This window comes from Perca flavescens, chromosome 13 (assembly GCF_004354835.1).
Source record: "Perca flavescens isolate YP-PL-M2 chromosome 13, PFLA_1.0, whole genome shotgun sequence".
In the NCBI taxonomy this organism is placed as follows: domain Eukaryota; kingdom Metazoa; phylum Chordata; class Actinopteri; order Perciformes; family Percidae; genus Perca; species Perca flavescens.
Window position 1 is genome coordinate 29,323,684 of NC_041343.1, and position 27,858 is coordinate 29,351,541.

A 27,858-nucleotide genomic window follows, 5' to 3' on the forward strand; every position below is an offset into this window, starting at 1 on the left:
CACAGACTCAGTTACCATAGTAACTGACTCAGAGGTTAAGTTACCTCTCTTTCTGGAACGGAAAACCCAGAGTTTCCCTCATCTCAGGGTTAACAAACTGAGTTTTCACTAAACCTGCTTTCTGGAACGGGCCTCAGATACTGTAACAAAGCTGGCCAACTGTTGATCTCTCCAAAGATTCCCCCATCTTTCATTCACACACTCCTCCATTATATCTGCCTAGACTATTGTGAGCAGAAGACTCATTTGCTCAAGTACAATTTTGACATACTTGTATTTTCCTTGAGTATTTCCATTTTATGCTACTTTACACTAGTACTCCCCTATATCTTTTTAAGTAAAAAATACTGTACTACTACTTTTATTTGACACTTATACTGTAACAGTGATGTTCACAAGTCATTTTTTGGAAGTCCAAATCGAGTCTCAAGTCTTTGAGCTTGAGTTCAAGTCAAGTCTCAAGATGGACATTGGAAATTATTTTGCTTGCCACTCATAAAATCTGCATAAAACTGACATGTGTAGTGTTCTGTGGGGGTAATAGCTAAAGTAATACTAAACATTTCAGTTATTATTTTTTCTGAAATAAAATGTGGGCACTGCAGCCAAGAGTGGATGTGAACTTGTGACGGGAAAAATATCACGTATGCTTTAATGGAGCTGGCTTAATTTAGTTACATCCAGAACTTACATTGGGTCTCCAACTTAGGACATCGCATAGTCTATAATCTTCTGCTACTTAACACATCCCTCTAGCCCTCGGACCTGGTGAAATATTAACCTAAGTCTGTCACATCAGCACGGTGGCTCAGTGGTTAGCACTTCTGCCTCACAGCAAGAAGGGTCTGGGTTTGAACCCAGGTCATCCCGGGCCTTTCTGTGTGGAGTTTGCATGTTCTCTCCGTGCTTGCGTGGGTTTCCTCCGGGTGCTCCCACCATGAAGACATGCATGCAACTAGGACTACAGTTGAAAATTAGCTGACTGGCTAACACTGGCGCATTTACAGAAATGTTGATTAATGTGCATTGTCCTAATATAAATAAATCTTCTTCTTCATCATATGGATACAACTATAAAGATACAATCTGCCTGTTCCCAGCATAAGCAAAATACTTTGCGATGGTTAGCTTGTTACCTGTGACTATATATGCTAAATGTAACGTCTCTTTCATTAGCGTGTGAGTGACTGATCTATCTGGGTGCGTTTTGCGATGACTGATGAAGTTCGACGTTGTTGATCCGGCATCATTTACCTTGGTGCCACACACATTGTATGTAGCTGTTCCCTTACTGCCACTGTTTACCAAGTTATTGGAAGGAAAACTAATGACAAAAGGCCCAACTCCATTTGCCCAAATGCATTTTTTTATACATGAGTGCGTGCACATACAGTAGGCATAGCGCATGCGTTACGTTGCACATTATGGCAAAGGGCAGGGGACAGGCAGCCCATCATACGTTTCCCCAACGTATATACGCCAATAAAAGAAAATAGAAATACATGAATGAATTTAAATTTAAAAGCAATAATTATTACATGAAAACAGGTTGTTGACGAGTCTCGAAGCTCGAGTCCGAGTCAAGTCTGAAGTCTTTTGGGTCGAGTCGCAAGTCAAGTCCGAAGTCACTGTTTGTGCGACTTAAGTGCGACTTGAGTCCCCATCTCTGTACTGTAGTTACTAATTAGTTTTAGATAACAAAACATCCGATATGCTTCTAGGGTATGATGCATTACTGTACTTCTAATCTTCTCAGTAGTATACAAAGCTAAAGGAGGAAACAAGATCACATTTCACCGATCCTGGCTTCCTTACACTGGCTACCTATTCTTCTCAGAACTGATTTCATTATGTTATTGAAAGCCGTGAGAGGCCTCGTCCCAAGTTATTTATCAGATCTCTGTCCCATCGCGCACCCGGAGATCCCCAGGACTTTTACTTGTTATGGAGTATCATTAGACTGTGGTATTTCTACTTTTACAATGTGTCCAAAACCAGAATTCATTCAAAGTTCTGTGAATGCAACGTGTTGATCACTGCATTCACAATTGTAGAACTGTCAGAAATGCATCTGGACAATGGAAAAAAACAACTGCTGTGCAAGATAGAAACATTGTATATTGCCTGCATGGCAGGGAGAAGAGGAGAGGAGATAGAGTAAATAGAAAAGGAAAAGAAGAGAAAACAACTTGTTTTTAATAAGAAAGGAAGTTGACGGTTTCCTGAGTGTGTCTTTCTCGAGACTGCCTCCCACTCACCTTTCTTCTGGTTTCATAAAAACTTTCACACAGTTTTTCAGAGCTGAATCATAACTGAGGCTTTTCTCTAAGTATATCTCATCAGTTGTCTAATTTCTAATTCTCACCCTTACACTTTCTAATCCTCACCTTTTACTTTCTTTTTTTTATTAACATGAATCCCTATTTGGGTTCCTCCTCTAACTAGGACACATCAGCTTTCACAACATTTGTGGTTTTTGTGCAGCTACATGCTGAACTTCCTGCCTCCTTGTGTCACACAGTCTGAGACAGCATGTTTGACTGAACCCATTCAAATCACAGCTTGTTTGCATACAGCAGCTTTCAGGAAATACGCAGCTCGGTTGTGACAACACATTCTCGCTCCCCATCGCATCAATAAGTGACACTTGCGTGGCCAGGTTGGCTCAGTAGGTAGAGCAGGCGCACATATGCTTAGAGGTTTATGTCTCGACGCAGAGGTCCAGGGTTCAAGTGTGACCTGTGGCGATTTCCTACATGTCTTCCCCCTTTCTCATCTAGCATAGCATAGTTTAGTCTAGTCATATCAATTAAAGGTGCCCTGCCACATGTATTTCATGACTTTGTGGTAATGTCTGAAGTTCTACCATGGACTCTGTAACATTTTTTGTGGAAAAAATGCCAAAGTTACATTGTTTCAAGCCATTGTAGCGTGGTATAGAAAGCCTACAGGAAGGCTCGATTTCTGCCAGTTGTCATCTATCAATAAATTGCAGGAACATCTGTCTGTCTGTGTGTGTGTATGTGTGTGTAGGTGTGTGTGGGTGGGTGTTAAGCGCATATCTCTCGAACAGTTAGTCCGATGGATTTCAAACTTGACAGGTGTCTTGCTATGGGCACGAGTAAGTGCAGTGCCAAGTTTGACGTTGTTTGGATAAGAAACGCAAAAGATATCATCGGTAAAAGAAGCACACATTGGCTTTTGCTGCTCAAGCCGCTGGCCCCTCCCCCTCTCGCACTTGATGAGCAGTGAGCAGGACCAGAGACAGATAAAGAGCAGCAGAGCTTTGGCAGCTAAAATGTGACATACACCTCAGGACCACAAACATGTGCAAAGTAGCACTACGTTAACGATCAAACGACACAAGACGTCTCTCTCTCTCTCTCTCTCTTTCTTGCTCTCTCTCTTTCTCTCCGTGTGCGCGCACACACACACACCCACATTGTCATTGTGATATTTTGTGATTACATTCTGATTCTGTCAGGTAAATACAGTAGTACAATGTCTTCCTCTGATGTAGAAGTAGCCTACACTGTAAGTCAGTAGTAGGCTATACAGTGGAGTTGCATATGAATTGGTTTGGGGTCCTTCTGTAAGTCATTTTGGGGTACAATTTGGTTTTGAAGAATTCTACAAGCAGCAATACCACAGGCCAAGCAATCGGCCCGTTCCAGCAGGCACATTTTCAACAGGCACTGCACAAGTTAATATTCAACAAGCTAAGCTGTTTGAATCTGATTGGCTAACAGCTAGCCAATGAGAGACTGGCTGTCAGAAGGGCAACACCACGTCAGACTGACCAGCTTTTGTGATTGGTCTGATTTCTCTGCTTATTTCTTTTCAGTGGCTAGAGCTGACAGAGGAGGTAGCAGTTCATTTTCACATTCACAACATAACACTACACATATGGACGTGACTTATTTAAAAAAAAAATGCAAGTAAAAACGGTTTTGTACTGCAGGGCACCTTTTAAAAGGCGGAAAAGCCCCAAAAATAATCTTAAAAAAAATAAATAAAAAAAGACGATGCTTGGTCAGGTGCCTTTGGCGTTTGTTATCGGCCCAAAAAGTCTCCTTTAGCGTCATATTTAGACGCGCTTGGTCAGGATTCTTGCTGTCACTATTTGACACTCTGGGTTGGGACCATAGGTCGGGACATAACGTTTAACTGACATGCGGCACAAGAATATGGGACGGTTACGTTTAGGGTGCCAAAATCGTTGGAAGCCAATATTGAAATCCCAATCAAAATTCATTGCACAGCCCTAGGAGCGGGGCGACCTCACCCGGTAGAGTGCCCCAAGTAGGCTGAATCCTTAGCAGTGGCCTGGGTTCAAATCTGACCCGTGGCCCTTCGATTCATGTCATCCCCTCTCTCCCCTCCCTTTACTGTCCTGAGTTTGGAGTTTAAGGACGAATCGTTAAGTGAATGTCTTGTTTGTGTGGTATGCCTGTGTGTTGTGTTTTAACTTTCCTTTTTTAACAAATAACCTACGTCTTTATACATTTTTTGAAGTGACTTTAGAAATTTTCTATATAAATTTGCCTGCTTAAACAATTTACTGTCACTCTCCAGATACTCTATAATAAAAGCCCCACAAAACATAAACTTAAAAGAGAATCCCAGGAGTTAAATCCAGACCTGAATCAGCATCTAAGAGTCTCTTTTTACACTCTTATTTGCGTTTCCTTATCCCATCTTGACAACAGATTAAAACTTCATTTCGGCAAAAGATGACTTAACAACGCAGAGTGACTGTGTTTTCTTGTCTCCTGCTGTTGCATGACTGTGTGATATTTGAATGCATGTCTGAAATGAGACATGCAGAGGCGGAAGATAAAGAAAACCACTGCAAATGCAAGACACCTACATGCAAAGTAGTAGCATCTGCTGATTGTTCTCTGCTTATTTTGCTTTTGTACGTAAATCACACTTAACAATTTTATCAAATAAAGCTGTGGTCCTCTTGCTTGCTCTTGTACTCATTGGTGGCCTCATTTTCTCTCTCTCTCTTTTTTAACTATTTTCGTAAGATGGCTACGTAACTTTGTTTAAATGCTAATAACATTACATGTCCTAACAAGGTTACAAGGTTAATTTATTTGTCATTTAGTCTCTGCATGCTACACACAGACCCACAGAATGTATATACAGTACTGTACAAGTATTTAAGTTAGTATAAAATAACATGAAATTAAATAAAACCATATATATAGTTACTTACATACAAATCCTTATATATCAAGAGAGAATTTTGGTTGATAGAGGGAATTAGGGAAGTGCAAACTGATGATAGTGACCACCAGTCTTTTTCTCACAGTCTGAATGATGCCGTACACACGTGGTGTCTAGAAGTGAAAGAAGTTACTGTAAACCTCAGCCCAGGAGTCCCAGGGGTCACGGGTCAAATCCAGCCTGCGAGACAACCTTATAAAGCCCGCCACGTTTCCAATCATTTTATTTTCCAGCAGTGTTGCAAAATTGGAGGCTGAAAATAGTCATTTTATCTCAGATTGCATGTTGCACCAAGACAAATATTTTAGCTATACCAAGACTGGATAATTATTAGTGAGACATGTCAACAGCACTATAATGTTGTTGGTCGAGGTTGAGCTGATTTTAACTGCTTTAAATACTGATGGGTAGTTTGATTGCTAACAATCTATTGTGATCCATCTATTGCGATTGATGCAAAGTGTGTTTTGTGTACTTTAATCTGAAAAGTAACTACAAATCAAGACATGACAACGCTTAGTTTTAGCATGTTGACATGCTAACATTTGTTTATTAGCACTAGTCTCGCATTGCCAGACCTTTCTCCACAGCGCTGCGGAGGAGGTTCTGGCTAGTCCATACAGCATTCTGGGATGGGAGAAAAACGTGGTCTGGTTTAACGATATTTCTTTAAACCAATCACAATCGTCTTGGGTGGCACTAAGCTCCGCACGGAGCCTCTGCAAAAAAGCTTTGGGAAGGAACTTGTTTTGGTGTACGTTCAAAAGTTGTTTTAATCGTGCAAAAGAAAACTCAGATTGGACAGATAGTCTAGCTAGCTGTCTGGATTTACCCTGCAGAGATCTGAGGAGCAGTTAACCATAGTCCTCACAAATCCACCTGGAGCAATCCTGGAAGTGGAACGTCGTGGATATAGACTAATTAGCACAAAACACCAGGGCTGATCTCTCTTAGTCGACCAATCTGTCGTTTCGGTCTCAGTCGACTAAGATTTCTTTATTTGATTATTCATTTTGTTTTCATCTTTTAATGCTGAATTACTTATTTCCAAGAAAAGTTAAGAGTACATCTTTGGTAAATACACACGATTTAAAGGGGTGCTTTTTGCTTAATTCTTTGTGGAGGAACTCAGTTTTACAGTTCTGTCGATTAAAGCATTAGTGCGTAACTTTTTGATATTAATGAACGTCCGTTACATTCAAGCCATTGCCAAATGAGTTGCTACAAAGCTAATTAAGACTATCAGCTCCACACAACTCTCTCTGGATTTCTCAGTATGACTATGTTCAGAAGATTGCAGCATGAGGCGACTTTCGCACGCAGCAACTCAAATGAAGATAATGACCTTTTCTGAAGAGTCCATCATGTTTTTTTAATCCTCCGTGTCCTCCTTGGTTACAAGTAACTGCGCGGAAGAGGTGTGGGGGTGGTGTGCGATCATAGAAGGCTTGTATCATGCGGATTTGCAGACTGTTTTGTTGTCATTCTTTAGAATTCCTCGTGGGGGCGACAGAAACTACGCACTATAGCTTTAAATCAACTAATCGATGAGTCGCCAAAATCGTAGAGTTTCTTTAATCGAGGACAGCCATACTAAAAATAAAGTACAGATGAGGAAGATGGGAATGTGATTAGTTTTGCAGGCATTTGGTCATAAACTAAACTATTGGAAAAATTTGAAACGTTGACCTGATGAGGGAAGTTTGGGGTCCCCTGCTCGAGCTGCTGCCCCCGCGACCCAACCCTGGATAAGCGGACGAAGATGGATGGATGGATGGATGGATGGTGCTAGATCAAATGTCTGAGGATCACTAATCCATGAGGTCCCACATCCTTTGGGGAGCTGAATGTCCGAACCAAATTTGATGTTAAACCATTGAATAGTTAGAAAAACTGAGCACATAAATGTATGCAGTTACTTTTCACATCTGCTTTTAGGCAGCAGGACTCTGGTACTGAAAATGTGACATGTGTTCAAAAGGAAAGAAAAAGAGTTCCTGAAAAGCTTCTTTTGTTCCTAGAAAAGTTGTGTAAAATGTACACTGCACTGACTTCATAGGACCAATTGATGTAAAAGCACACAAACTCGCCTGTTTGTCGCCACACTGTGCCTCAAGGCAGTATAAGTTTTAATCACAGGTCACCATCAGCTTCTTTTTTAATGGAAGTCTTGTCCATGTGGCCTGTGTGTTTACTCTGCACGGCCTGGGCGCCATGTTTGGATGTATATAACCAGCAACTGCCACTCAGATTGTATCTTTCTACGGCACTATGTGTTCACGTTACAGCGCATTACTTAGTTTAAAATACCTCTATTTTAGTTATATAATGGTCTATTGGTGAAGTAGCATTGATCACTTTGAGGGGGGATACATTTTGTCCCCACCGGGGATCAAAATAATTCAGCTGAGGCAGGGATATGTAGACCAGAATGTATACTATGAAAAAATAATAAACCAGAATGTGTCTTGAACAGAAGCCAAACTGGTTCACTAACTTGTTCAGTTAGATTATCAATAATTAAAGATGTTCTGTGGAGTTTTCTTGTAAAGAAACAAGTAATGTTTCCCTCCATTGTTACTAAAGCACATGGTGTTTTGTCCTTAAGGCCTGGAAAAACATGTTGGATGTTGTTAGGTCTGTAAAAATCATAAAATAGTGAAAAATAAACCCCAAAATATTCACTTTGCTGTTATGTAAGACTGGTAAAAGTGTCAAAACTTCACATTGGAGAACCCTCAAATTTTGGGATTGTTGATTGAAAACTGACTTTTTTTAAATAATTAATGGATTATCCAAATAGTTGCAAATACGTTTTCTGTCAATCAACTGAACGATTAATCAACAGATCACTGCAGCTCTCGTGGAATGCATTTCCTTCCTTATTAAAACAAAATGTTTTCACATTACGTTCAAATCATAGTTTACGGTTTGCTCTCTTTCAAAATTCGATCGTGATGTAAACGTGACTAATTGCTCAGCCCTACACACACACACAAACACGTTCACACCTCCGGTAGATGAGAAACACCAGACAATGTGTGTGTGTGTGTGTGTGTGTGTGTGTGTGTGTGTGTGTGTGTGTGTGTGTGTATGGTTCACGCTATCACCAGAACTGTTCTCAGCATGCTGGGTGAGGTAAGGGAAATTTTGGATGATCGTCGTTCTTGGTATCTCTAGAATAAGAAAAGACTTGCTTAATTTATCTTTAAAATGCACTTACTCATATCCCTTATATTTCTGTGAACTCTGCATCTTATAAACAGAGGTTAGATTTAAGGAAAGTCCAAAACGGATCTGGACACGTAGATGCTAGATCTGATCCGCTAGGTGTGTTGCGTCGAGGGCAAAGGAGGTGGCCTGTGGTCTGCGTTATTCTGTTTCTATTTGGCTTACCCTGGTATTCTTACCCTTGCTACAGTCTAATAGGATTTACCGATTGGAGGCCTGTTGTGGTGTCCACCACCGTCTCCTCCACTCAAACCAAAACAACCGCATTATTTTCTTGACATGATTCCTCACTGGCTTCCAGAACCAGTTTACGTGTTCCCATTCTTTCTGCCCTCCTGTCTCTGGTTCACGCTGATGCACACGCTCTGAAGCGTCTCATCCGCTTCCTGGCTGTGGTGAGATTAATCAAGGGTGGTACTCCCACTGCAGCTTTAGTAGCGCTCTACATTATCACAGGTATGTATGTACTGTACACTACATTACAATACAGAGCAAGGACAACAAATCACAGTGGTTTTTTGTGCCCACAGTTTCAAAAATAGCACATAAGACCTTCAAGATAGAATAAATTACCAACAGCTGAGAAAAACAGTAATAAAAGCTCTTTACATCTCATAACAACCATTTTTTAATGTAAGGGTAGTAACAGGCTTTTCTTCTGAATCATAACAGCCATGATGGCTTTTAAAGACTGATAGTGATGTTGTTGCTATGTCTTTTTTCAGTGCCAATTTTTTCCATGCAATGAAGAATAGAAGATTTGCAGTTAGTGTAATCCAAATGCTGAGCACAGAAGATTGTACTACAGCAAGATAAAAAGGCCGCCTGATACCGGTTGTTAAAGGTGCCGTAGGTAGGATTGCAAAGATCCAGGACTTATAGCCAAAAAATTTTAACATAGACAACTTCTCAGTCCTGCCCCCCTTTCTGCTAAAGTCCAAAAGGATCTCCTAAGCCCCTCCCCCCACAAGGGAGAATGAATGCGTGTGCATGAGCAGTGATTGACACGCAGTTAGACACCACCCCCCTGGCCCTGATTGGAGCATCTGAACAAATCGCACTACAGGCTGTAGGTGATGTCAGAGGAGCCAGATTTTTTTTTTTTTATATTACCTGCTTCATGTAGTTCGATGCACGATTCAGAAAATGTCACGATTCGATTCAATATCGATTTTTAGGGTCAAGATTCGATTCAAAATCGATTTTCGATTCAAACACAATTCTCAATTAAAGGCACGATTCACAGTATGTAAATGTAGTTACTTTTACCATGTGATTGCAGTAGACATACAATTTAAAAGAATTAAATAATAATAAAGAAATATGAATACATTTTTTTAATTCTATGAATCGATTTAGAATCGGTAGAGCTTGAATGGCGATACGAATGTGAATCGATTTTTTTGCACACCCTTACACATTATTGTCACATAGGACGAAGAAAAGCAGCCAGTGCTGTAGTCAAGTCACTAACTGTGGAGTCCCAGTCAAGTCTCGAGTCCCCAGTGTTCGAGTCCAAGTCACCAAAGAAGAGTTTGAGTCCGAGTCCAGAGAATAGCGACTCGAGTCGGACCCAAGTCCGAGTCCATGACTTGAGTACTCCATCACTGCCTATTACACATAAAAGTAGTCAGAAACTTCCAACTTCCGAGTCCTATTTCATGATTCTTGAGTCCGATTTCATACATCCTCAAGTTTGAGTCCAAGTCATCAGTGCTCGAGTCCAAGTCACAAGGACTCAAGTACTCCCCCTTCCCCGCTCCCCCGCTGGCCTGCACTCACACTGCAATAAAACCATCGGGGCCAGAGCCCGCTCACGTCATTACATTGCAGGACTCGCCGACTGCACTTCCCGTTCAAGATAATACTGTAAACTAATAATAATAATAATAAAAATAACCGAAAACTTTAGTTCAAATGACCCTGCTCACTAAAACAATGATGGAAACTAACTAAACTAAAACTAAATGCAGTTGGGCGCCCGGGTAGCTCAGTTGGTTATGTGATGTTCCTCAACGCAGAGGCCCGGGGTTTGAATCTGACCTGCGGCAGGTTTCCTGCATGTCTTTCCCCCCTCTCTCTCTCTCTCTCTCTCTCTCTCTCTCTCTCCTTTCATGTTGTCCTGGTGATTAAAGGCAGAAATGCCCAAAAAAATTATCTTAGGGTTGTTGAATTCATTGCATTGCAGTGACAGACAATAATCAAGTATTGCCTACTGATTGATTTTCCAAAAGGAAATTAATTTTGAACCCCTAATTTTACATTTTACATCTTTTTGCTTAGTTCCAACTGAGTTAATTGGAGACACCACAGATGAGATCTCTGTCACTAGCTACAACCTTTTCCTTTGTCTCTTCCCTGCATTTTCACTCCCATCCTCTCGTGACTGTATATCGGATGTCTTCTGTCTGGTCTGGTATCGTAAACTCTGCGCTCTGTCTCCAACCTGCCACCTGTTAAAATGAAAGTAACCATACTGCTAGTTGAAACAGCAAAAAAACAAAGGTCTGCTTCCTCTTTCGGCGCAGGCTTCAGTTTCCTCTGTGGAACCACTTGAGCAAGATTTTTCTTTTTTTTCTTTCTTTTTTTTTTGCAGCCTGCATGCATTCATAGTTCTCATGCACTTGGCTTGTCTGAATTTGATCAGTGATCTGCTTGTTATGAAAGGAGTCAAGTTAGGACCGATTTTAGCTGATGTCTTTGAACGTTGTGTGTAAGCTTTAGCTGATCAGCTCATGGCAAAGCAGCTGAGGGTCCTGATAATATCTTTGGGTGTAACAAAAATGAAAGGGAAAAAGTGAAAAGGAAAAATTCAAACAGAAGTTACAACAGCGCTGGAGCCTTGGACAGGAAGCCTCACGATTACAAAAGACAACACTCATCAACCGCCTCCATCGGTCGATGATGAAAGAAGCACATTACAAATCCTGCATCTAAAATAACCTCAACCTGCTTTAATTCAAATGAATTTATAAATGAGAAAAACTAATTTCCTTAGTAAAAATTCAAAGATCAATAACCCTCTCATGTCTGTACGCTGAATATGAAGCTAGAGCCAGCAGCCGGGTTATCTGAGATTAGCATAAAAACAGCTCTGGCTTTGTCCAAAGTGAAAAATACACTAACCAGCACCTCTAAAACTCACTAAGTAATAGGTTACATCTTGTTTGTTTAATCTGTACAAAAACAGAAACGTTACAGGGAGTTGCATGTTGAAATGATTTCTTTACGAACAACAAATGTATCCAAGTACGTTTGTACTTGTGTTCGGTGTCTTTGGCTAAAGCACATATTGCCAAATATGGTTGGTGAGCTCTTAGGGTCCGAGCAGCGAAGCAGCGGGAACCCTCTTGTTATCGCCAGCTTTATTATTCTTCCAAAGAAATCCATGTTCCCATGCATGAAAACTCACCAAACTTTGCACACAAGTCCAGTCCTGTGCCAAGCTTAATCAGATTTGTATGCCAGTAGTCCTGATGGTGGCCTACGGCAGCCGTCTAAAATTCTATACTTTAAAAATTCATAACAAATCAACCGTACGTGCAACAACGTTACGCCAAACTGTAGCCCCAATAGAGCAGAAACTTTCCCCTGCTTTTACCTAGTAGCAATTTTGAAGTACATCCCTCTACTTTTTTCACAAACTGCCAAACTTCCTAAAGCTGTTAAATGTCAATGGACTGTATTTACATAGTCAGTCCTTCCAGAAAAATGCAGAGTTTTTTTAGGATTGATTATGCGGCACGTTTTCTTAAAAAAATGCTATGGAATAGGATTTTTTGCAATGCAAACGCGGGGATTATGAAATCATGCAAGCACAGCATATTTTCCGCGGAAATCGGCAATTTATGCGCCAAAAGTGCGCCGTATTTGAAAAAATGCGGCCCCACATAAATATGCGGACTGCATAATCGCATTTTTCTGGAGGGACTGCATAGTGCTTTTCTGCATTTTTTTCTTCTTCTCTAAACGACTACTCAGAGCGTTTTTACAGAGTACAGGAACCATTCACACAAATTCATACACTGTGGCCGAGGCCGAGGTACAAGGTGCCACCTGTTGATCAGATCAGACATTCACACACATTCACACACCAATGGCGCAGCATCGGTGAATGATTCTGGGTCCAGTGTCTTGCCCTAAAGACACTTCGACGCGGGACTTCAGGGCCAGGGATCGAACCCCCAACATTCCGATTGGTAAGGTTCACCACCTGAGCCACAGCCGCCCACTTACAAGGTGTGACAAGGTCACCATCTTAAACCTAATCAGGCATCTAAAACATGCAGGGAAGGTGCTGTGGACACCTTCCCTGCATGTTTTAGATGTGTCTTTGCATTAACACACCTCTCTGAAATGATCAGCTCATTAGTTTATGTCCTAGGTTAACATAACACTGTGTATTATGCTGTAACATACACTGGCATTATGCTGTGGGGATTGGATACAATTTTAATTTTAGAAGCTCCTTGGGCATACTCAACGTGATGAGCAGGAATGTCTCTGTTTGGCTTGTGTATTTGCCATTCTTCTCCTCTTCTCCATCCACCGCTTTTTCCTTTTCATCATCCATTGTCTCCTTTTTTTTTTTTTTTTAAAGTAACCTGAGGTTTGCTGCTGAGATTATGGATATCTAGCATATGGATGAATGGATGTTTATTTTTGTACATTATTAGGCCACTATTCGGGTTACACTATTAGGCTACACAGAGGAAATGAAAAATCAACACTGATCATATAAACTCAATGAAATGTAATACGTTCATAAAAAACTGAAATATTACAGTATGATGACATCATGGACACCGGGAGATGGCTAAACCGATTGCCCATCTCCGGGGCCGTCAACGTTGTGTCTCGGCAAAAAAGTGGAGGGACCGAGCTGCTCCAGCTGCGGCCGCTGGCTAACGTTAGTTAGCTAACAAAGTTAGCTTGCTAATTCCACCCGACAATGGATAACGTTACAGATATAATGAAGAGAGTGTGAATGAAGCATTAAGTTGTTAAATTTTACTAATTCAATGGCCCGTCGGTGTAATTTTGACATAGGTCAACCGGAAAAAAAGCCAGTTTTGTGTTGGCAGAGCGCCACCTTCTGTACCGGAGGTAGAGTTACTCCTGTCATTCTTTCCATTCCCATCACTTACCCCGGTTACTGCTGTGCATTTAAACTCTATAAATATAAGCACACATGCTAGCTTAATATACTGTATAAACTGACATATCCACTGCAACCTGTTACATTAATAATCCCATATGTATTCCAGGACCCGTTGCAGTCGGCATCGTTGCTCTATTGTCTGTAGTCTCTATTGTTTACAACTTTCATTGTGTTTTCATTTATATGCTGTTTATGTAGTGACACCAGTAAACACTGGTGAAATAATGAGCATTGCTATAACACAGAGCTAAACATAGAGCCGTCCTCTGTATTAAGTTATATATTACTATCTCAGTCTGGAGGCCTTGTTGGGACTTTCCCCTATTCGAAGAAGAAGAGTCAGGGAAGATGCACCTTAAAATACAATTCACATGTCATTCCTAGAAAAGTTTACAGCTCAGTCTCTATACAGTGGCACAACAGAGTGATGTACTGTAAAATTGTTAATCCATGATGTGTGTGTCAGGGAACAGTGATATAAATGCCGCCATTGTGATGTCACAGGCAATTTTTAACCACGCTAGCCGGGTGGCTCTATGGACGGCAGTGACTATCAGTTTGTCCACCACTTTGGTTCAGACTGAAATATCTCAATAACTATTACATCTGATTGCCACGCATTCATGTTCCCCTCAGGATGAATCCCACAGACTTGATGATCCTCTGATTTTTCATCTAGCGCCATCGTCAGTTTAAAATTGAATTTTTCCCAAAATCTTTGGTTTATGATTCACCTGACGCGCCAGATTGTTTGTTACACAGAACCATCCGAGAAGCCGTCATTGGAAACTGTTTGGGGAAAGGGCAGGCACTTTGAAAAGAAATGCCTGGCAGGTGATTGGAAGGATCACGTCTGCCACTGTTGTTTGAATGAAAAGTCACGGCCATCTCACACACACCTAAACCACGCCCGTAGCTGCCAGTAGCTCCTCACCGCTGCTGATTGGTTTGGTCAGCTGGTAGTTTAGACTCAAACGCTTTTACTTAAAGCTTGACAAGATGGATTTTCGTGCAATGTGGCATGTGAATCTCATTTTAAAGTGATGTTGAGATTGGCGAAAATCCAGCTGCCGTGCAAGGTAAGTTTATGACCAAACATGCTAACTAGCATGTGTTAGCATGCTAACATGCTACACTAAGATTGTGAACATTATAAACATCATACCTGCTTACCATCCGCATGTTAGCATTGTCATTGTCAGCATGTTAGCATTTAGCTCAACGCACTTCTGTGCCAAACAGAGCTGCTTGTGTGGCTATAAACTCTTAGTCTTATTTTAAATCAAATTAATCATGATTTACATTCTTTATTCTTGCCCACAAGTATAAGCTTCTGTCACAGAATACTGTCCTGCTTCTGACTACTTATCCGTAACGTTACCAACCGTAAAACAGCCAAGCCAACGTGCCGTTTTCTAAATTCCCGAGGGACAAAAATAGGGACTGTCAAAGGATTTCAGGGTATCCCACTTTTTTTCTCCATGACAATGAAGGTCTGGTGATGGCTACACAAGATTTCTTTAGCTGAAGGGATGTAAAGACAACAACCAAGTCGCTATGGATACAACAGATTTTAATGGGTTTCAAAGGCCTCAGACCCACTAAACGCATTAAAGACCACAAAGACTTTCATATCAAACAACATAAGAACACTCCCCTGTGAGACTGGGGAAAGACGTCATTATCTTACCTATGATTTGTCGCAGCTCTTCACACAAACTAACGTGGGGGAACTGCAGCAGCTGCTTCCATTTCTTGCTTTTTCCTTTTCTGTTCCCGCCGCCTCCTGTAAAACAAAACAGTTTTGGTTTGAAACTTAAGTCCAAGAAGGATGTTTGCTTTTGTGACAAAGATGCTCTCTGAAAAGATGCGCACGTAGAACACAAGTCTGGTGGTTAGCGTCTCAATGCGTCCGTCTGATTTCTGAGCATCCACACGCGTCAATTTTCCAGAAAAACAGGCCATTTTATCTTATTTATAGCTTTATTTAGCCATTTTATCTCAATAGCTCCATATATAGGCAAAAACCAGCTACTGTACTTAGTGAATACGTCTTCTGTCTGTATGGAGTGTCCAGTGTGTGCATCGCTACGCGACAGACGTAGTTCTGCATTGAAGCGTTTAGTTTAGCATGTGCTTTGAAGCGTTAGTGCATTTTACCACTTGGTTGATAGCATTATGGGGACAGCAACCTGTCCACAGAGTCACATTGTGAGGACTCCAATCAGGGGGACTGCCACCCCCGCTGGGTACCCCGTTAGGGCCTGGTATCGGCACTTGATACCTTTTAAGTCATGTAGCGATATAACACAATAGAAAGTAGTATCAAAACATTTCCAGTCAAACAATACCTGGCTTCATTTGATTATTTAGGTACCCAGATCGCAGCCAATCACCGCAAGCGTTCTTCGATTTAATACGTGTGATCGGCCCAAATGATACTTCATTGTACAGTTTTGAACAGTTATTTGATAAATATTTTATTCATTTGAATACTGTCAAAATGTGTTTGTGTAGAGATCATTTGGATGGGGTGCAGTCAGTGGTGTAGTCTAATGTATTGTAGTGGGTAAACTGTACTGTATATTGGCCAGAATCTGCCTTTTGGGGGCATTTCATAGTGGGGGGTCAAGGTGTCCTCCTCCAGGGAAGTTTTGAACATCAACGACTTCATTTCCTGTATTTGGATACACTTTTATGCACCAATTTCCGGTGGAAATACCTTTATTTAGCTTATGTGAAGAAGAAAAACACAATTCAAAATATATCAAACTACAATGGAAAGTATGTTGTTGCGTGTCAATGGGCATTTATAAGCGGGTGTATGAAAATCCTGGAGCTTTCTTAGTGGGTATACTGGGTATACCTGCGTATCACGTAGACTACACCACTGGGTGGAGTGGTGGTGGCATCTCATGAAACTGAATGCTTCCATTCACATAATGGGTATCCAATGATGTAGAGAAAAAGTTATCCAATGAAGTACTCCTATTGGTATCCCTTTAAGGGTACTGGTATTCAATTTTTTTTAAACCCAGCCCTTAGTATGGTAGAACATGTCTGTGCAGCCACACACACCATTGTTGAGGAACTGCAGCACAGTAAACACAAAGAGTGAACGTCACTCGAGCAATCAGAACACAGCACAAAGAAAAAAAACCAGAGGAAGTTCCTGTCCTCTCTGTGTTAGTGCTCGGGCTGCTTTTCAAAAAGCTCGTAAGTGGCTGTGATACACTCCACAGCGACACAGTTTCAAGAGCACGTTCACCACACTGCAATAACAAGAACGAGAAGAAGAGCCAACACGGTGCTTACTGTATTAGATTAAAACCTCAAGTCCCTGCAAGTTCATTTTTTCTTCATGCAAAACATTTCCTTGTTTGAGTTTGTCTAATGTGAGGACTTGGTGCTTTTCTCTGTTTTATTTCATTGTGAACTGAACTGAGTCGTGGAATCTTGGTCTGACATTTTAGAGACTAAGCAGCAGATCTATGACTCAAAAAGATAACTGACAATGAAAATAAGGGTAGTTGCATTCGTCCTGCTGCATATCACTCTGTCAAGGGCGTATAGTTTTGTTTCAGTTAGTAGCGAGGGACACAAAAAAAAGTCAGAAAAATTTAATTCATATTCAAAAAAACAATCAATCTGCACCGAAAACACGTGCATGCTAGAAATAGAACCTATTTTTCACGCAACACGCAAGCATGTTGGAAACATTTCCAGGCAAAATAGAATACAAAAATATGTTTATATATCATTTAGACACAATTACATATTAATAAATGACATTTTGATGTTTGAAAGTCTCTAGGTTCTGACATAAATGCAGATATAAATGTAATTTAAAAATATAATAATAAATAATTATCGATTTTCAAATACTGCACCTGTCAATACAGAACCAAATATTCTGGAGCCTATTTTGCCGTCAATACTGCCGACGTTGTCTTTGCTCTAATCAAATCAGTATATATTTATGTTTAACGTGATATTTTATTTTATCAATGGGAAACATACAGACAAGGCTAGTAGCAGCAGCAGCAGCGCTGCTTCAGACACGTTTCTGGTGTGCAAAGACATAGAAAACGCCACACAGCCGCCACGCTACTGACATGCAACAGAAACGCCACGCTCACGCCACGCAGCCAGTGTGCAGCCGGCCTTGGGATGGCGATGCTATGAAGTGTCTGGGGGATTGATTGCCCTTAGTAATGTTCCGGGATTAAACAAACAGTCCGAGTGAGTACTGATAACAGCCTTGTTGTGTGTTCTGACGAAGTGAAAGTCAATACCACGCGTCAGGATTTGCTATGCAAAATACTGCAAAGCAGCTGCTACTAAAAAAGGAATAATTGGCATATATACGCAATGCAAACAAGATGTTTTGTTTGTGTCCAGGAAACAGATGATAACATCAACCCCAATATTACCAATGAGCTGATTGATAACAGAGCAAACCAGATCCCTGATGTCCATTGTGTGCATTAGTGGGAATTTAAATCAAGACAAACGGCATGTCAGTGAAACACAGATTCTCTGCAAAGTGATAAACATACATCATTAGACTGTAAGCAGCCCGATTAGCTTTTAGTCACAGAGGAAGAAGCCATCCCACACTGGCACAGGGAAGAGAAGAAGCTGTGTGACAATGGAGGGCAAAGGTGACTTCTGAACACTGCTGTTTTCAACTGGAGGAAGGACATTTAACCAACATGATACTGTATCTAAGACACTGAAGTTCAGCCTGACATTGGATAACAAAACCATGTCACACCAATTTAAAGAAAAACCCATTTTAAATGTCCTTGTTTTCCTACCAGAATGTGTCTTGAACAGAAGCCAAACTGGTTATAATAATAATTATTAATAATTAAAGATGTTCTGTGGAGTTTTCTTGTAAAGAAACAAGTAATGTTTCCCTCCAGTGTTACTAAAGCACATGGTGTTTTGTCCTTAAGTTAGTTAGATAGATAGATAGATAGATAGATAGATAGATAGATAGATAGATAGATAGATTTTTATTGATCCCAAAAAATGGGAAATAACGGTGTTGCAGCAGCAAAATATCAGACACACAGCACACATACAGAGTTTACATTAAATAATAGGAAACAATATACATGAAATAATAATTGAATACTACACGAGCAATATTTAAAATATATACAAGGCTTGGAAAAACATGTTGGATGTTGTTAGGTCTGTAAAAAAATCATAAAATAGTGAAAAATAAACCCCAAAATATTCACTTTGCTGTTATGTAAGACTGGTAAAAGACTCAAAACTTCACATTGGAGAAGCTAGAACCCTCAAATGTTTGGGATCGTTGATTGCCAATTGACTTGCACGATTAATTGATCATCAAAATAGTTGCAAATTTACTAGCGATCAACTAATCGATTAATCAACTAATCATTGCAGCTGTAGTTGAAGGCATTTCCTTCCTTAATAAAACATTTGCAAAGCTGTGTTTTAACTCCGCCAATGAGTTTATGTTTTCAGTTTGGTTTGCCCATTTGTTAGCAGGATGACTGGAAAACTAGCCCGATTTTCATGAATATTGGTGGAATGGTGAAGCATGGGCCAAGGAAAAACCCATTAAGTTCTGTTAGAGGTTTCTATCTGTTAAAAGGAAGGTTTTTGAGCACCAGGTTAGCTCACCTCGTAGAGCATGCGCCCATATATAGAGGATTACTCGTCAACGCAGCAGCTGCCGGATTGACTCCGACCTGCGGCCCTTTGCTGCATGTCATTCCCCCTCTACAAGTCTAAGCTGTCCTATCCAAATACAGGCCTAAAATAGTCTTAAAAATCAGACTGATCTCATTAATTGGCGTACGTATGACACGCCAATTTGTATGCCCTTTTGGCGTGTTATCAAGACGCATAATCGCATTTTACTGTGTATATCAACGCAAATCGGCCGCAATTGAGCTACATTGCAAGTGAATTTCCGCCGTAGCGAGAAGTATAAAGGAACACAGGACTTTCATCCGGGAGAGCCGGGATCGCGTCCCGTGTCTGGTGATTTTTCAGCAGTTTTTTTTAAAGAAAAATTTTTTTAAGCCTTCCCCAATGTTTCTTTCCTAAACCCAACCGTTTATTGTTTTCCTAAACGTGTTTTTGTCGTTATTTTCCGTGTGTTTGTCACTGTTTTTCCTAAACCCAACCATTTTTTTTTTTTTTTTTTTAACAGGCACGTTGTTCTCACGATAGTACGTCGCATTCTCGCGATAACACGCAACGTGGCGAGGCCACGTGGTGGGTGTGTTTACATCTGCTGTATACAGCGTAGACATACACGTGGATAGTTGAAAATAGTTGTACATTTGTACATGATAATAAAGTGTTTTCTGATTTTCACAAATAAATGGCAAGTATGTGAAATATTTCCAACTTAGATGTACATAATAAATGCACAGCTGAGATGATGGGGCTTTAGCTAAGCACAACCACATTTTTGGCGCTTACCCCACTGCTAGTACCAGCTCTGCAACACTAGAGCGACAGCAACAACAACAAAAAACTGAACTACTTTTTTCTAACCACTTTACACCACACACAATCTATCTTTCATTTAACAGGTAAAATAGAACTATATAAATGACTCCTGGTGTGGGAAATTCACACACATCTAATGTGCAATGTTAGAACCATTTCCTTCTTTTCACATCCAATATCACACTAAAAAAATGTGATTTGATTTTTTGGTGTCGTCCCTTCACGCCCTACTTTTTCCTTGCAGGTGTTGCATATTGTAAACTTGTTATCTTCTGCACACACGCTGAAGAATGTCCAAACAGCTGACATGTTGCAGGTTAATTCACGAGGTTCCCTACATGTGCGAGAATAGTGCGGACACGTGCTTCACACCGCGAGCAGGTCCTTGAGAACTGTAACTCGTATAACTTCTGTTGTCAGTTAATTGTAGTGTTGACCAGCATGAAATCGGCATATGTCAGACTGACCTGCCGGTCGTCGGTCATGGCCGAGCACGTGAAAACCGGTCAGTTCCGGTCACCGGACGGTCTATCGGTGCATCTCTAGTAGGATGTCCTGGGCAAGTGTTGCCAACTTAGCCGCTTTCTATTAAAGGTGTCCTGCCACACGTATTTCATTACTTTGTGGTAATGTCTGAAGTTCTACCATGGACTCTGTAACATTGTGGAAACAAAATACCTTGGTTACCTTGTTTCAAGCCATTTTAGTTTGGTATAGAAAGCCTGCAGGAAGACTCAGCTCGATTTCTGCCAGTTCTCATTAATATTCAACAAGCTAAGCTGTTTCAATCTGATTGGCTAACAGCTAGCAAATGAGAGCCTGGCTATCAGCATCCTTTACCCAGCCCAACTGGGAACTGGCAACAAATCTCGAGAGTTGTTTGGCCAACTTGAACGCCTCTCCCTTGAGATGTGCTCTCATGTGGCTGTGGTACCTAACGACCAATCAATGATCCCCATAGTTTGTCCGGGAAACTCCTCCTTTGTTTTTATTCTAAATTATTTAACGTCTCCGGTATGTGGATCTTCTGTATTCTTGACACAGTCTGTACAACAGCTGAAACCAGTAGTAAATTGTATTGATGAGATGATTACATGAGAAATAATAATATATACTACTAGTTACCGGATAAGCGGACGAAGATGGATGGATGGACTACTAGTTAGTCACTTCTAACTTTAACTTTCTTTTTTTTTTTTTTTTTTTTTTTTTTAAATCTTTTTTTTTGACATCAGATTAGCCTGTGATGTAATCTACCAACATCTGGTGACTTTGGGCAGGGTTTTACTGCTTGGCATTAAAAATAGATTGAAACACTGGTCCTGGGGGCTCAGTCGTCTAAAGCCAGCACCATGTAGCCTAAATGTCCCGTCTGCTGTATAAACCCAGTGTCAGAGACCCAATCACATGACCCCTACTCTGTCTCCACTTTGAAGTCTTTATTGAGCGGAAAATAAAATGTTCTATGAATACCATTTCTCTTTCCTGAAGCATAATAAGACACATCAGCTGACTGTTGAATGTTAAAGAGTAAAACACAGTCAGGGACAGCTTATGATTTCCACTATTAAATGGATCTATAGACAGATTTTTTTTTTTAACGATTAGTTTCAAAGTTTTATAAAGCTAGATAATGAAAAATCAATTGTTTTTTTTAAAGATAATTTTTTAAACAGCCGTAGACATGAAAGGGCAGAGAGAGATGGGGGAATGACATGCAGCAGGTCGGAGTCGAACCCACAGCCGCTGCGTCGAGGAGAAAACCTCTATATATGGGCGCGCACTCTACCAGGTGAGCTACCCGGGCGCCCCAATTGTTTTTAAAGAAATGTGTAGAGGATCAAAATCTTGTTTACTGGATCAGATAGTTCCTGTTCGAAATCATAGTTCTCTCATTTTAATCAGCATTTTGTTCAGGCCGCATTGTTGCACAGTTGCATGTCTTTCAACAACATTCAAAGTGAGACCCAGTAACTTTTGGAAGACGAAATAACACCTTATTCCTCTTACTATGTAATAAATAAATAATAAATGTTAATTTATAGGAGAGTCTCATGTAATTCAATGCATGCTCACACTTACTGAGTCAGATGTTGTATCAGCGTTAGTGTCCAAAAACTTCAAACGATACCCAGCCCTATCAATAAAATGGTGTGGGACTTCAGTTTACTCAAAATTAGGGTTGCACGATATTGACAAAATGTGATATTGCGACATTGATTATGAATATTGCAATATCAATATTAATTTCGATATTTTTAAACATGTAAAATTACAACAGTTATGGGGAAAATAATTTGATTCATAGATTCATAACAAATTACAGTTTTTCTCAATTGCTTAAACACTATAACCAGGCTTTTGAACTAAAAATTCAAAACCATAACGCCATTTTTCAAAAAGCACACCCATTTCACTAAACTATAAACACTATTCCCTGGTTTTGACAAATGAGTTAAGATTTGTTGAACTGTTACTGCAAAACTCTACACACAAAACCCTTAATTTCTCATTGCCTACACACATGTTGTCATTTAGAAAGCACAGCATTCAATTTTGCTCACTCAAGTCAGCACAGCTGAAGCTCAATTAGCACACAATTACCCAGGTGGAAACACTACAAGTCAAAATTGATCACACACCAATCAGAATCTTTCACCAATCTTTCAACAGATAGATAAAATGGTCAGAGTCAGCTCATTGAGTTTTGGAACAATGGATCCACAGAGAAATGATGGTCGAGGAGGGAGAGGGAGAGGGAGAGGGAGAGGAATAGAAAGAGAGGAGGAGGAGGAGGAGGAGGAGGAGGAGGAGGAGGAGGAGGAGGAGGAGGAAGGCGAGGAGGGAGAGGAAGAAGACGTGGTGAAGGAGGAGGAGGAGGACGAGGACGTGGTGAAGGAGGAAGGCAAGGAGACAAGCAGTCTCGGATGAAATTCGAGCCACTTTAGTGGCCCATGTTCTTGTCCATGGTAGGACCATGAGGGAGGCTGGGCAACGAGTCCAGCCTAATTTGAGTCGCTTCACCGTCGCCCCCATCATCAGAACCTTCAGGGAGGAAAACAGGTAAGTGTACTTACAGTACGACTGCTCTGTACAGTAACTTTTGAGTGCTGTACTCTGTGCTTTGACATCACATGCACTGTTGTACTATGCTTCTGTAATACTAAATAAATCCATTAAATTTAAGTAATGTGTGCTTCTATTTTTGTAGGATACAGAGACGATCATCTGGTGGTGGGAGGCTAAGGCTTTTGTCAGAGGAGCAAGAGAGGGAGCTTGTAAACATGGTCATTGCCAATAATGTAATCCGCCTGCGAGAGATTCAAAGGAGAGTGATTGAGGATAATAATCATTTTCAAGGAATAAATTCCATCAGCCTTTCCACAATTGATCGCATCCTCCGAAAGCATCGGTTCCGGATGAAACAAGTGTACCGCGTCCCTTTTGAACGAAACTCTGACAGGGTAAAAGACCAACGAGTGGAATATGTTCAGGTATGACTTTTGATGTTGTATGAAGTATTGTGCACCATCACAGTATAGCAGTCTATGCTGCCATTTGTGCCCTCTTGAACTGTGCTTCAGGGTAGTGATATACTCTATTGTGTTTTGATGTGTTTTGCAGAGAATCTTTGAGATTGAAGGCTGGCCTGTTCCACCTGAAATTATCTTTGTGGATGAGGCTGGTTTCAACCTCACCAAAAGAAGGAGAAGGGGGAGGAATATAATCGGCCATCGGGCTATTGTAAATGTCCCTGGTCAGCGTGGAGGGAATGTCACGATGTGCGCAGCCATCAGCCAACAAGGGGTACTCCACCGCCATGCCAGTCTAGGACCCTATAATACTATGCTCCTTCTTGCATTCCTTGATGGTCTAAGAGAGCATATGTTCCAGCTGGACCACAGGGAACCAACACAACCAGAGCACCCTCACTATGTTGTTGTTTGGGATAACGTCAGCTTCCATTGCGCTGCTCTGGTTCGTGACTGGTTTACCAATAACCCAATATTTTCCAACCTCTTTCTGCCTGCATACTCTCCATTTCTTAACCCAATAGAGGAGTTTTTTTCGGCATGGCGGTGGAAAGTGTATGACCGAGAACCTTATATGCGTGTTCACCTCCTTCAGGCCATGGAAGAAGCCTGCCTAGACATATCCGTAGATGCGTGCCAGGGGTGGATCAGGCATGCAAGAGGATTTTACCCCCGCTGCCTGGCTAGGGCCAATATAGCCTGTGATGTGGACGAGATTCTCTGGCCTGACCCAGAGCAAAGACGGGATGCTGATGCAGAATAATGCAGAATTAGTTTTTTTTTTTTTTTTTTTTTACTGTGTAGTACTGTAATACAGTAATGAATAAAATGTGCCAATGTAACCATTGGTTGTGTCTTGTGTTCACCTGAAAAGGCTTAACAGTTTTGGAAATGTTTTGAATATATTACACCAGTGTGTAAAACTAAGTTTTAGTGTGTATGTTGTGACGGCTTGTGTGTCCCGTCTGAAGTCAAAGTTTGGTTTTTCAGTAAGAGTTAATGGTTTTGATATAGTGCTTCATTTTGACCTGAAAATAGGATGTTTTGTGAATTGGGTGAGACGTTATGGATTTGTGTTTACTGTTTTGAGAATACGAGGCATAGTTTCAAGAAATGTGTTTAAGCAATCGAGAAAAACTGTAAACAAGTTTTCTTACAACACAAGGTTTATTTCAACTGACGGTCATATTGAACTGGTCCAACATGAATAAATAAATCAGTAAGGCCCATGTCTACAGAACAAGACATGTTCTACTGGTTGGACAGTATAAAATAAATGAATAAGGACCATGTCTACAGAACAGGACATGTTCTACTGGTTGGACAGTATAAACTAAATCAATAAGGACCATGTCTACAGAACAGGACATGTTCTACTGGTTGGACAGTATAAACTAAATCAATAAGGACCATGTCTACAGAACAGGACATGTTCTACTGGTTGGACAGTATAAACTAAATCAATAAGGACCATGTCTACAGAACAAGACATGTTCTACTGGTTGGACAGTATAAAATAAATGAATAAGGACCATGTCTACAGAACAGGACATGTTCTACTGGTTGGACAGTTTAAACTAAATCAATAAGGAACATGTCTACAGAACAGGACATGTTCTACTGGTTGGACAGTATAAACTAAATCAATAAGGAACATGTCTACAGAACAGGACATGTTCTACTGGTTGGACAGTATAAACTAAATCAATAAGGAACATGTCTACAGAACAGGACATGTTCTACTGGTTGGACAGTATAAACTAAATCAATAAGGACCATGTCTACAGAACAGGACATGTTCTACTGGTTGGACAGTATAAACTAAATCAATAAGGACCATGTCTACAGAACAAGACATGTTCTACTGGTTGGACAGTATAAAATAAATGAATAAGGACCATGTCTACAGAACAGGACATGTTCTACTGGTTGGACAGTATAAACTAAATCAATAAGGAACATGTCTACAGAACAGGACATGTTCTACTGGTTGGACAGTATAAACTAAATCAATAAGGACCATGTCTACAGAACAAGACATGTTCTACTGGTTGGACAGTATAAAATAAATGAATAAGGACCATGTCTACAGAACAGGACATGTTCTACTGGTTGGACAGTATAAACTAAATCAATAAGGAACATGTCTACAGAAAAGGACATGTTCTACTGGTTGGACAGTATAAAATATATAAATAAAGAGAACAGGACACAACTTTTCTTTCGCTTCTCTGATTCTTTCCGTTTTGTTGTCTCTATCTATTTCTTCACTTACACTGTCACTCTGTCGAAATATGCCCACACGTGGTACGCTCCATAGGGTTTATCACGTAGTGGACCCGTGCGCTGACGTGCACTAACATGTGCATGTGGCACGGTAACTGGCCAATGAAACTGGATCATTACAGTACAGTGTTTCAAGCGGGCTCTAAACTACTGAACAACTAAGCCACACAGCCAACGGACGGGATGCATCGCTCCACAAAATATTTGTATAAACAAAATATTGCATATTTACCACGACACTTTAGATATAATATTGCGCAACGTGATATAGCTATAATGATATTGAGTTGATATACTGTATCGTGCACCCCTATTAAAATTCTGATAAAATCTGTAAAAACAAACAGAAGAAGAGCCATGGATTATCTTGCTGGATTACTCCCTTGTCTATTAATCACAAAGTTTACAAAGCTGCTTGTCTCAAGCTCTCAAAAGAGTTTCATGAACATTTTATGAATATATGTCGAGGACAGTCATCCATGAGAAACACTGCAAACTGCGTCAATCCCAACCAAGTCAGCAGCTACACATTTGCTCACACAAACAGAATTAGTTGTGAGGAAACAAACCGATCAAAAGAAATACGTCAAGAGAAAATTATAAACTAATAGATTTACTGGTTGGTATCTATTGGGCTTTACTAAGTGGTACTTTTTTTCTCGCTGTCATGACGTCTGTCACATTCCTTTAAATGTACCACTTACTGTATGAATCTACTGCTGCTATTTTTCTAAAAACAAACATCAGTGTCAGTTTGGCTGGTTTCAGATGTGGTCATATGACGTGCCCCCAAATAAATGGCCTAAAAAAATACATAGAAATGTTCTGTAAATTGCGGTATACACAATATTTGCATCTTTAGTAAGCGTTGTCCTTTCTTAATCATCTTTTTGAAGAGAATATTAACTGTAAATAAAAAAATATAGATCACATATTTCTTTTTTTTTTTTACCCAAAAATTGAGCAGATAACTTTGAGGGTGTTTATTTAGCCATGAGTAGTGTCTACAGGTCTACCTTTCAGGTTGCAGGTAAAGCCTCCACCAATCAAAGGGCTAGGACAGTTAGCTAGCTGAACTGAAACCATAAAAGTGGAGGGAACAAAGACAAGATACTCTGTTGGGTATGAACACGTCTCTGTACAAAGGAAGTGACACAAAAACTCAAGACTGAAAATCGACTCCTGGGGCATCATTACAGAAACTTGTGAAACTTATATACCTCAGTTCCGGATGACATTAAGGATTTTTGGTATTACAAAAACACGTTTGCTAACTACCTTTAGGAAAAAAAATCTAATCTTATCTTAGAATAAGAATTTACAGACCCTTTCTCAATTGGGGATTCCCCAACTTCTAAGGAATCCTAAATTATGAAGACATAAACCCTGTCCTGAATTCATAATAACTGCAGGACAGTTGTTAGGTATCAGGCTAGGTTTTAATAAACCATTCAAACATATATCTACGGAAAGTAATGCACTGTAATTTGTATGTATTCCACATATTTATTACTGTACGCACCACATTGACTGCTATTGTATAAGACTGCGAAGATGAGTAAGAGGAGGTCTGGGTGGATATGTGGATGGATAGGTGGATGGATGGGTGGATAGGTGGGTGGATAGGTGAATGTGTGGATGTGTGGATGGATGGGTGGATGTGTGGATGGGTGGATGGATGGGTGGATGGATGGATAGGTGAATGGGTGGGTGAATGGATGGTGGATGGGTGGATAGGTGGATGTGTGGGTGGATGGATGGGTGGATAGGTGGATGGATGGATGGGTCCTAAAACACAGTAGTTTCAAGCAGGGGTGCAGAGTTCGTGACCCGGAAGAATGTAAGGGGAAACACAAGAGTATGGTGTTTGTGTGCCGGGAGTACTCCTAAAGGGAACCCAAACTACGA

At 40.5% G+C, this 27,858-nt stretch overlaps 1 protein-coding gene across 1 annotated transcript in view; it reads right to left on the reverse strand.

The window, feature by feature from the left end:
- The window catches only part of grk6 (G protein-coupled receptor kinase 6), a 77,129-nt gene that overhangs the window by 44,912 nt on the left and 4,359 nt on the right, over window positions 1-27,858 (reverse strand). The window contains exon 2 of the mRNA XM_028595406.1: window positions 15,318-15,413. Within this exon, the coding sequence (XP_028451207.1) occupies window positions 15,318-15,413 (96 nt within the window). The remainder of the gene's footprint in view (window positions 1-15,317; window positions 15,414-27,858) is intronic.